The 12,703-nt window shown below is 37.8% G+C and overlaps 1 protein-coding gene across 1 annotated transcript in view; it reads right to left on the reverse strand.

Annotated features, from left to right (window-relative positions):
• Positions 1 to 12,703, reverse strand: part of ak5 (adenylate kinase 5) — a 63,073-nt gene that overhangs the window by 5,389 nt on the left and 44,981 nt on the right. The window contains exon 11 of the mRNA XM_054596217.1: positions 6,213 to 6,376. Coding sequence (XP_054452192.1) covers positions 6,213 to 6,376 — 164 coding nt within the window. The remainder of the gene's footprint in view (positions 1 to 6,212; positions 6,377 to 12,703) is intronic.

Below are 12,703 nucleotides of genomic sequence, written 5' to 3' on the forward strand. Positions count from 1 at the left end.
GTTATTGTTCATGCGGCTAATGGACTTTTATCTGCTGCTCATCAACGCTACACAACGTTGGGTGTCTGAAATTGTAATATGCTGAAGTGAAGAATAACTATCAGGTGGATATCTGGGTTTAGATTTGTTCTCTTTCAATTCACCAGGTAGACACACTCAGTTTCCTGTTTATTAGCTCCACTCAGTTAAAACCAATGCAGTCCTGCAATAAATCCGACCCTCATACCTTCATTCGTTTGAGGTAATTTGCCCACCACATTTATATCAGCGGTAGACGCGTTATTAGAAACACTACTCAGTCTAATGACACAAACTGCAGCCCCCAAAACGACCATGAAGTTGAATCAAGGCACTGTTGCATTAGCCTACATTCGTCTTAGGTAGGTGTGCAAAACTTTATACTCTGGCAACTGAGTGTGTTTTCACTGCGTTGTGTCTAAAAGGGCGTACAAGCTGTGCTGTCCGTTCTAATGAGAAGCTGACTTTTATCTGTTTTATTATTCAAAGTTGTGTTTTTTTGGGGCAATGAGGGTTATCAGTTCAGATGGATTGGAAACATGCAGCTCAGCAGTGGTTACTCATCTTGTGTACTCTAGTTGATGAACTGTCTGCACTGCATCCAAATTAAAAAAAAGGTAAAAATGATGGCACTTTACTGACTTTATATGATTTTTTGCTGGTTTGGTGATCTCAGCCTTTTAGAAGAAAAACTCACAGGAAGGAGAAAAGGGAAAAGGGAGGGGAATTTATGTTTTGCGATGACATGACCTTGTCAAAAGCCGGATGTGCTCTAAGCTGAGTTTTCATGACCAACTCTACATCCAAAGGCTGAGACCCTGAGCTGCCAGAAGACACATCAAATCATGTGCAGCCGCCACAGGAAATCAAGAAAATGCACTACTTTTGGTAATTTAGCACATGAAATATAAGGATTTTTATTTTCAGCTCCAAAATATGCAGCTGAAATCAATTTGTGTATTTCCACTCACCATCTCTGCACACCAGGGGAAAAAAATCCCATATATTGAACTCTTAAGGCTGTTTTTATTGACTTTACTCTCTACTGTATGTGCAGATTTATAGAGAGCACACATGTGGCCAGACAGGAAGCTGGCTGTCTTCAGAGTGATTATAGTTAACAGAGAACATTAAATTGCACTTTCTTTGTTGCTAGGCAACAGTACAGTAACATTGTATAATGTTGAACTTGTGTCGAGATTTAACACTCACCGGTGAACCACACATAACGGTATTTTATCTCACGTTGAGTTAAAACCATTAGCTCTGATGTGTGATTTAGAATTAAAGTAGTTTTTGTAATGTCTCTGCTGTAAACCTGCACTTCAATAATCCCACATTATTCATCCTCCCTTTTAAATCAATAACTCCCGGCCTCTCTGTAACTGACTCACTCCCACAACATAAAATGAGCGTTTGGCAGTGACGATGTGAGTGAACACATGGGACGTGACCTTAATGTGCTGTAAGCAGCTTAGACAGCTGAGCCTTCCTTAAACGCCTACGGGTTTCTCCACTTAGGTGACAGAAAGTTAAAGTTAACCTGCGCTTCAGTTGGAATTGAATTTAAACATTCAGAAAAATCACAATTGACATTTCTTTCCAGTAAGTGTCCCCATTTATTCAGGTGCACAGCAGGAGAGACTTAAAGTGGACCGGGACTGTGTGTAAATCCGATGTTTCACGTCACAGATGATCAACAAAAGGCTTTAAAACGTGCATTTTACTATTAAAACGTGAGGCGGCTGTAGGCTGATACAGGAGTTCAGAGTGGTGAAGCTGCAGGTGAGCAGAACAAGCTGACACTAACTGGTCAGGGGAGTGAATAATATATTTCTCATATTTGTGGACAATGTGTTTTCAAGAAAAGACACATCAGCAGTAATGGTGACGAGTGTTTCTTTAAAAAAAATGAATCTGTTGGGAAAAATGACGAACCAATGATCCACAAAGCCAGGACTAATAAATATGTTTATAGTTCATGCATCGGTTTGAAGAGTCAAAATGGTGATTAGGAAATGCATAAAGGTGCAGATGAGAGAAATGGTTTGGTCTCACATGTGATGTTGAAGCACATGTTAAGTAAAGCTGGCGAGCTGCTGAATGTTAAGCCGTCTCCCTTGTTTATTATTTTCACAGTTTATCATAAACCTAGCTAAAGAAGATCTTCAACCGAAAGAGAAACGTGAAAGTCTTTCACAAATTGCATCTCAAAGCAAGAATATTCAATATTTTTGCATACCCTTTACCATATCTGTTATATTCTGTATTGTGCGGCAAAAATATGGATTGTGCATTTTTCTCATAAATTCACTACAACCATTATTTCTTGAATTTCATATTAATTTTGCATGCAACTGCAAATCGTCTCCTTGAGGCAGATATGCTTAATCTTCTTTAATATTTCTTCACTTCAGGTCTTAACATTAAATGTTCCAGTTGAAGGGTTACAATCTGCTTCTTTGTCTTTTTTGGCTTATTTACTGACAAGCAGACAGTTCAACTGTCTGCAGGTTGTGTGTCTTTCTGTCTGATCTGGAAGAATCCGCTAGCCGCATCCAAAGCCGATTTTAATAGTAGTTTGTCTAATGTTTACCATACTCACCATGTTTACAAAAAACACCCCGATGAGACTGAATGGATACTTTGTCAGAAGGTTTTCTGTCAAAACTGCAGGTCAGTGGATAGAAGCTGGTGGTGAGAGAAGCAGACTTGCCTGTTCCCCATATCAGTAAAAAAAAAAGTGTAGAGGGAAAGAAAATGACTAGCAACAGGAGTTAAAGTGTCCTCTAAAGGCATTAAATCATCTCTGACTTTTATTAAACACTGCTGCAGACTATGACACTGCCATATTGACCAATCTGTGCTTTTTCATATGTTTACGATGGTGGGTGAGTAACAAATCCTTCAGGAGCTTCCAGTGAAGATGTAATGTCTCACAAATCCTGCTGTTACATTTCCTTTTTTTGGCTTGGGTTTTTTGTAGTTCTTGTAGCAGAAATGTATCGACATAAGCAAATTGTCTGGTCGTAGCACTTGGGTGGAGGCTTGGAGTATCTCATACTGTATGGTGTTTTAAGGTATTTGGACTTATTCAGTGAGTCAGCGGATCAGTGAGGGCAGCAGCAGGACGGTCTATTTGGGACAGACTTATAAAATAAGATATATCTGGCAATACTTGTTTGTTGGATCAATTAATTGCTGGTTTAGTTGTTTATGGGATCTGTTGGCGATGAGATTAAAAAAGAATATTCCCAGCCTTACTCTTTAAATAACTATTTATTTAAAAAATCGTTAGAAATGATTGATTTTCTGTCCATTTATGGTCTAATTGCTTCAGCACTAGTCAACAGTTCTTAGTGTTTCTCTGTAAACAACAGGCTGTCTTAGAAGGCTGTACATAAAGATAAAGAAATCCGCACCATATTTCTTTTGAAATTTATTACATGAGGAGTCCGTCAATATTTGAGATGCATTCAGGCTGTCATGATTGTGTGTCGCTCATAAACCAGCTAGTTGAACACACGTAGACACAGCTTTGAACATGTGAAGCAGGGATATCAGTGTGTGTGTGTGTGTGTGTGTGTGTGTGAGAGTGACAGGAGAGCTGTGTTTTGATGTTAAATGTCACAGTTCAATTAAAATGCTCCCTGACAACCTCCGGTGATTTATGTTACTAAGGATTAATAATCACAATCAATCATAATCATCAGCAAACAGCATCACGGTTCAAAATCTCTGCAGTCGTGCTGAAGATGAAACTTGAAATTTGTCACCTCTTCACATGACACAGTGAATTTTTTAGTAGATTTTTAAACTGTTCATAGTTCACTAAGATATTCTGCTGGTATATCTCCTCCCCCTCTCCTGTTTGCTTTGTCATCTTTATTATTTCTAATAGTGCTGGGAAATATGGCCAAAAATCTTTTATCCCGATCTAGGTCATTTCTAAATGGTCTAATCAGTCAGAGATATTGAGGACACCTGTGTGTGTGTGTCTCTCTCTGTGTGTGTGTGTGTGTGTGTGTGTGTGTGTGTGTGTGTGTGTGTGTGTGTGTGTGTGTGTGTGTGTGTGTGTGTGTGTGTGTGTGTGTGTTATTTATGTAATTAAATAATTGTGTGGTTATTTAATTAATTAGATATCAAAAACTGTGGATAGAAATCTGCACATTATTTGTGACATTTCACTATTTATTAATTTTCGATTATTTTCTGATTTGTAACGTTAATAATTTGATCCAAGAAATGTCATGAAGTTTTGAAAAATGCCGATTGCAATTTTGTAAAGTTCATGGGGCACATTGAGTCAACCAACTAACAGAAAATTGAATACCATAAGGTTTTGCAAAACTGCATTCGACAAAAAGTAGCAAAACTTTTTGAGGCTGGAACCAGCAGAAATGTGGCATTTTATTCTTGAAAAAAACCAAAAACTTAAAGATTACAATTTTAACTGAAAACACATGAGAAGTCATTAAGCATTATTCTCTTCGGACCCTGAATGTCTGCAGAACATGTCGTGTAGATCACTTGGTTGTCGAGATAATTGACTGTTTGAACAGACAGACTGATGTTGCCATGCCGAGAGAAAATGTGTGATGATAAATGCTAAACACAGCAGACTCTTCTCCACTGTGCACGGCTGGGGCTGAATCCCACTGCATTAATACATCATTTATTGGATTGCCATCCTGTACATTTTTAAAGTCACACTTCACTTAGAAAATGCGTTTCGTTGATGTGAGTGCAGAGTTTAACTCTAGAAGACTGTTCTGTGTTTGAAGTTGTAGATCTGTTTTGTACACTCCGTAGTCATTTCCAGCTCCAGTAAATGCTCAGACATCTATTCCAGCTCTCTCTAGAGGAAGCAATCTCTGTGAAAATCATTTTGAGCACTCTTGGCAATATAATCCCTCTTATTTTTATTTCATTAGGCCTTTAGCAGAAAAACATGTTTATAAATGACATTGTCTCAGTGTTTTCTCAGGCTCAGAGCTGTGGCGTTACATTTTTCTTTGCGGTGACAGCATGGAGGGATTTGTCTTTTATGAAATAAAAGTCTGAAATATCCTAGATGTTTTTTTTAAGGTATTATCTTGTCCACTCAACCGACTGCTCAGCGCTCACTGCTGTCAGTCAGTGTGGGTGTCTCTCTGACATCTTTATTCTTGATTTTTTTTCAGACATGCTCCCAGTTTGCAATCACTGTTCCTACTTAATATCCTGTTCTTGTACTGATCCCAAACAAGCCACTTTCTCTGAGTCAGGTCTTTTCTAAACTCATGCTTTGATGTATTGAAGACTGCAATTTTAGGGGTAAAATGTACAATGTCTTAAATAAACACAAACATTATTTAAATTGTTATTATTAAAGTAAATGTTACAACTCCCCTCCTCCAGTTTTGCAAAATCACTGTTATTATCCGACAAAAAATGGGTGGAGAGGCACACATTAATTTTAAAGTGCTGTCGGCCTGATTCCAGTTTGATTGTTCTTCTTGCACTGCAAAAGTCTGTAAGTAATTTAGTACATTTACATATTTACTGTATTGAGTTTTTATTATTTGATGCTACTTTATATTTATGCTTCACTAAATTTAAAAAAGAAATGCTATACTTTGTACTGCTTAAACAGTAATGCATCAATCCTAATAATCAAATCGCAATGTATATTATTTTATGAATTATATTAATCATAATGGTGTCATAGAGTCAGCCTGTGGCCAACTGTGGTACTCAAAAATAAAAATCCCCTGTGCCTCAGATTTCCCTCATTCACTGCCATGATCCTCTCAGAGTGAAGTCTAGTCTGGTTTAAGTCAGCAGGTTCACTACAAAATATTGACAACTGCGTTCGAAAATATCTGGTTGTTTGATTAAAAAGTCAAAGGTACAAACCAGCATACATAAAATCATAAAAGAAGAAGTTAACCACAGCTCCCAGGGCGCATTTTAGCAAGAAACACCCAATCACAGAGTTTAAAACTATGTTATGTGCCGCTTACAACAGGTAGAAGCTAAAAGATTTTTCTATTTATGATTCTGGAATTTTGTTGTACGTTTTTTCTTTTTCGCCGCATCTCCTTATTTGTCCCTCAAACTGGCTTTTTCTCCAGGCCACCATGCCCCATGGGTTTTGTAGTATCTAGTTTACTTTACTTATTTTACTTTAATAATATAAACGCCACACTGACCTCTGGCAGCTGCTCCCCTCTCTCCAGGACGTCCCGCAGGAGACGCCCTCTGTCGCTGTGAGACTGCAGCTCGTTACAAAGCAGGTCACCCAGGGCGACGTGACGCAGGCCGAACCTCTCCTCCATCCGCTCACACTGTAGAGATTTACCTGAGCCTGGACCACCTGAGAGAGTACAAACACACAAAAAGATACAAAGATTTAGGCAGGGGTCAGATCCTCCTCACAGCCAAGTAGTCCCTGAGTAACTGAGTCGAGGATGACAAGGAGAAATTTGAGAGGTAAAAGAAGAGCATGTGAGTATTTATATCTATGCACCGACCTCAGATATCGGGCTGATACTGACTCAAATATCGGGATCTGATATTGGTGACAACAGTGCAGATCTATTCAATTCAGTTCTCTGTTTATTTACTGTTTACATTATATACGGGAATTTTAATTCCTGTTTAAGTTTTAACAAATTTGTTGCTGCATTAAAAAAGTTAAACAATTTAATTGTAATTCCTGGTAATTTTGAAGATTTTTTACAAAGTTTCTGGTGTAGGATTTATTATTTTAATAACAAAAAACAATTCAGTAAATTTAAATCTATATATGTATTTGTTATATTGTGTTAGTGGAGCAAGTTTAAGTCAAGTCGATGTTGCCTTACACATGAAAGAATGATCCCAGTCATTTCTTCACAGTGCAGCATACAGCTTATTCATCAAACCCTGGTGTCTTATGGCTTCTCTGTATAAGAACTGAAAAAGTTTGATTGGTGCATCTCTACTTATGTGGATAGGCTTGTCACAATATTAACAATATCTACTTATTGTACAATATATGGACATGACCTGCATCTTTTTCTCTTACCTGGAAATGGCCCGTTGTGTTTACATGCTTGTTTGTTTACATAATGTCACCAGCATTTTAGGCAACATGATGCCAGAATCATCATGGTTTTACCCTCCGTTATAAGTCAGATATTGCACATTTTTGTTAATAGACCCAGAAAGTAAATACTATGTTTTGCTTCGGTTATGTGGTTTTATTTTATTCATGTTTTTCTTTAATTTAATGGTTTTTTTTCACAATACAATTCCAATTTATGAATATCTTTAAGAAAGAAAAAAAGGTAATGCTCTTTTAAAGGTTGTACTTGCATTATTATAATGATAACATAATAGCATATCAGTGGCATAAAATGGTCTTAAAATGTTTTTTTGTGACAATATAATGTCCAACAAAAGAAGTGAACTTGACAGGCCTACAAACGTATTGTTTCATGCCACTTTATACTTCTATAACACTCTTCACTTCAACTTCACACTTTGATTGGCCGGCTGTGCAGAGCTGAGAAAGGACCGGGGTTGAAACTTCTCTCTCGACATAATTGTTTATGTCCCTTTTCATTTGAACAAAGTTTCAGTAGTCAAGTTGGGTTGTTATTTGTCGGTCTCAAGCCTCAATTTTTATGCTGGGGAAAAAAGCTGGGAGTTGATTGGTTGTTCATAGTGATTATAAGTCAAGTGTACTTGAGGGGCTCCAGGTCAAGCATCTACAACACTCCGCTGCATCAGGAGGAGAGATTGAAAATAACTTTGGTTCTCCAATTATCTAAAGATTATAGCATCTCCCTCCTCTCTGACACGTGACCTAACCTTAACATGTAGTCCAGCCTTAACCCTAAAGTCACCAAAAAGGCGTTTGACAAAAATGTCCTCACTTTCAGGGTCAACTGGTCCTCACAAAGATAGAAGTACAAGAGCACACACACACACACACACACACACACAAAGGCAGCATATATCCAACAGACACCAGAATAAAAACACACTGCTTTTTTAATCAGTCACCATTTAGGAATTACATATTAGCTGATTTCCTTTAAAATATTAAAAAAATCAACTTTCTAAGCAGTCTGACATCTGTGCTGTGAGGTCTGTAGGTGTTTTTATAGCAGGTTAACTGTATTACATGGCCATGAAGCTGTGTTCAGTAGACAGTGGTGATTTATCATAACCAGCCTTTGGCACTGTAATAAAACTCTGGCCATGCTTCCCATTCATCAGTGTTCTCCTCGAGTCTGAGTGTCGCTGCCCTCCTCCTAAAACAAACGTCTGCATCACCATTTCATCTGGGTGCATGGACAGATATGAGCGGGGCCATTGAGACGACCGGGGAGTCAGGAAATAGGAGTGGGGGACATTATCGATTCAGTCATTGTACATTCAGCACATGTTCACTGACTGTATATATTTCACCAAGCCTACTCACTAGAAGTATTCCTCTGCTGCTTGACACCTCTGTCAGGAAGAAAAATAATGACCCACCAGGGCTGAAGCGAAATCCCTGAGAAGCTTGTTAGGGACTTTCTTAGGGACTTTCTTAGTCAAAGGGAAACCTGCTGCATTCACTGGTTCTGTGGGTAAAGATAGTTCCCTCCCCCTGAGACCTTTTGAAATTTAGATTTACTGGCCTTGACAGACAAAGGCTTTAGACAAGATGGAGTGAATTAATAATGCTTGTTTTAAACTGTAATACACTTCTGCTGCTTTTCATTTGAGTCAATGTTGTCCGGTTAGATTAAATTACTTTGGTAAATTATTGATTTTATTTATTGTGTACACAGGATTGTTTTTCACGCTCAGGAAAAGTGGAATCTTTACAGCCTCAACCATGAACCGCTACTGAATTATTTAAGTTAATAGTTAATATGGAGAACTTAATCCAGCTGTTACGGAGGGACTATTATCACATTCTTTTTATTGTGTGAATGGCCACCTGTTGAATATAAATACAAAATTCACTCTCCTTTTAACTCTGTTTTTCGTCTATACCAACTCCTGATGGAACCTCTAACTCTTTAGCTGCTAAATGTTCACTTAAATGTCTCTAACTTTGTCTGATGTTTTGCTGCTGAGCAGGTAGTGGTTATAGAGGTTTTTCTCTGAAAATAGCAGCAGCCGAAAAACAACATTAAGAGAGCGGTGAGTGAACCAAAACAGTAAAGTTGTGGGCTGGACAGCTAAACAATTACATGAAACTCACTATAAAGCCTGGTAAATCTGATGAGAGCTGCAGATTTGGGTGAAAATTCTCTGTAGATTTGTTACCTCTTCATTGATGCTGGTTGATCTCGGTGCAATATTTGTTACTGTTGAACATGGCTTGTTATTATAAGAGATGCATCGCTACTGATATTGGATATTGATTAGATACTGATTAAAATAGCTGGATGAGGTATCAGTGAACATGAGGCCGATCTGGTGATACTCAAAGACCAGGTATCAGGACTGAAGAAGTTGAAATGGCACATCACTAGCTGTTACATCACCCCAAGAATCGGATGAGCATCAAATATATAAAAAAATACTATTTTATTCTCAAGCGTTTATTTCACAATAAAAAATTGCTTGACTCCTCCAGTTATATCCGGTGTACCTCAAGGCTCCATCTTGGGTCTTCTTCTCTTCTGTATGTTACAATTATGTAAAATAATTCAGAATTATGGGTTCTATTTTCTTTGGAATGCTGATGATTCACATTTTTACATCCCAATTCCAGTGAATCAATCTCCATCCATCTGTCCATCGATCTGTCTCTCAAATGTTCACACTTGCCTGTCGATTAAAACACAGATAAAACTGAAACGCTCATTTTGGGACTTTCCAAACACGTACATTTACTTAAATATTTCTATCTGGATCTTGTCGATGGTTGTGTAATTTCCAAGAGTACAACAGCTAAGCTTCTTGGATTTATATTTCAACTTTCTTTGTCACTTTAACGTCACATTTAGTCCTCTTGACTTAACTCATACTACAGCTTTACATGCAGTTTGGTAAACACTGGTGGATATGTGCTCTCTGTGGAGCACAGTTTCTCTACTAATGCTCAGATAGATGGAGGTTTAGATTTAAGAAAACCCACCATGTGTGAACAGCCCCGTCTCAGCGTTGGCCTCGATAAGAGCCAATGTGACAGATGGATCATATTAGATAGAGATGGATGGGAGACAGATGAAACAAGGCAAAGACGGCAGAGGACCATATGAACGGAAAAAATCTCTCTGGTAATATAATTTTTGAATCCAGTCCTGCAACATAATTATATTCCTGTGTTATTATATTCAAGTGTCAGCAGGTAATACTTTGATATAAAAAGTAGATCAGTCTAAATGACAAATGGGCTGCATAGGACACAAGCTTTTTGCCTCCACTAATAGAGAGCAGCTATTGACATCAAGAAAAATAAGAGCCACAGACCATCAGAAAGTGCTGAGAGAACGACAAATTAAATGTTGGTTTTGGTCTCTTCATTTTATTTGTTGAGAGTAGGAAACTCCAACCTTTAATCCTTTAACACTCTACTGTGGTGTTTTCTGCTTGTTAATGCCCGTCTTGGTGTTCATCAAGGGCTACCATAGTCCAAAATTTCCATTGTATCAATACAAAACATTATTAAAACTGGGTATTAAAAGAAATGGTACCTCTCACACCAACAGCAGGGTTTTCAGTATTTAAATGCAAGTCTGATTACCAAAAGCACAAAGGAACGAAACAGAAATGAGGAAGATGGAAGTGAGAGAGAGAGAGCAGCGGCACATGAAGGAGAGAGAAGATGAAAAACAGGCTGAAAGCTTAGACACCAGTGAAACCTCACATTAGCATTTCCCTCAGGCTTCATTCCCGCTTTCTTTCTGAAGCACCGCTGCAGAACACTGCTCCAACTTTTCCACCAGTTCTTATAGTCGGGGAGGGTTTTAATGGATAAACCCACATTAAGTAAAACTACCTAAAACTCCTCTCTCCCAACTTTTAATTAAAGCAATTTTGAGAAAATTAGTTCCTAGTATTTGAAAAGAAAATAATTTACTTTTTATTAATTTTAATAAGAAATGTCAACAAGCTCATAATTTAGAAATCTTTTTAATTGAGTCACCGGATATAATCCTACCCCTGTTGTTCAGCAGGTATTTGATGATTGCCAACATGTACGAAACAGCTCCAATTTGAGCATTTATCAGATTTACAGTCTGTGACCTGTCATCAGATCTCTTATATAATGCTGCTATTATCTGTTTTCCCCAACATATTACAATTTCACTCCTTAAAGATGGCCTGATACTCGCTCTCATCAGCATTTCACAGGGCAGGTAAATGGGCATCTAGTAATTCTGAGCACTATGTCTTCACCAAATAAAAGAGTCTGACAGACATACATTATTGTGTCCACTTTACCCGAATAGTTTAGTGGCTGTTCTAAATAAATAACGCTTGCTTATTACCTTTTTAACGAGAGGAGTGGTCCAATGGGCTCTATCGGATCATAGAGCCCATTGGACCCCTGCATTCTAAAGCTGCACTAATCAATGTTTTTAGATTTCCAATGTTAATTCATTAAAATGTTTTTTGTATAACATGTTTTCTGAAAGTCACATGCAACTGGGGCACCTTTCCAATTCTCACAAACTGAACAGCAATCTGAACATTGGATAAAGCCAGGTTAGAATTCTTGTTTCATTTTGTTGACATATTAGAGTCAAAGGTTTTTACAGAAGGAATGTCTTTTTAAGGAATGACATATTATATATATCAGGCTATGAATAATGGATGAACATACTCCCCGGCAAAAACCTTCAGAATATCAATGGGAATGAAACTGGAAAGTTTGGTGTATGTAAGTGCTGCTGGAGTGGAGATTTCTGACTCAGATTATGAGACTAAACTCATTTAAAGATATGTATTGTAAAATGACATACAATTTGAAAACACAAAAGATGAACAGGGTAAGACTAAAACCCTATTTGTTATTTCGAAACTAAACACCATGCATTTTTTCCTACCACTAGTCTGAAAGAAGACACGTTATGGAAACTAAATAGCCCAACATTTCTAAATTAACCACGGCCAGAAAATATAATGCTTTGCCTGTAGTGTCTCGCTAAAACAAATATAGCACCTCCTGCGTTTTCGCCGATTTGCAGTTGGCCATATTGCTATAACATTTCCATTAATTGTTCAGCACTAACAGAGATAAATCACAGCGCAACAATAGCGGTCAAACATTACAGCAGGAGGAACTGATGCTGTTATTATAGCTGGAGAACTATTTCTTGCTATGTTGAATCTCACTTTCTCTCTAAACACAGGGAAGGTATGATAACAATTTGCTGCAAATGGAATAAAAAATGAAAATGTTAGTTAACGTGGCCAACCTTTCATTAAATGCTATAAAATCTGCTCAGGAGACACATGTAGGTCGAGGTGACCGTTGTTATATATGCAGTTGGCATTTTACTCCAATTATCTGCTCCTGCTGAGGGAAAAGGTCCTGCTCTAACTCAACCTCTGTTCCTCAGACGTTCAGACAAACTGGTGTTAGAACAGATCACTGGGGATTTGTCATGTTGGCTTAAACACAAATACAAATATCCGTGTGGAAGAGAGAACTGATTAAATAATCTTTTAATTTCCTGTGGTAGCAAAGTGAACGTTGAGCAAT

Source organism: Anoplopoma fimbria, chromosome 3 (genome assembly GCF_027596085.1).
Source record: "Anoplopoma fimbria isolate UVic2021 breed Golden Eagle Sablefish chromosome 3, Afim_UVic_2022, whole genome shotgun sequence".
NCBI classification, from domain to species: Eukaryota; Metazoa; Chordata; class Actinopteri; order Perciformes; family Anoplopomatidae; genus Anoplopoma; species Anoplopoma fimbria.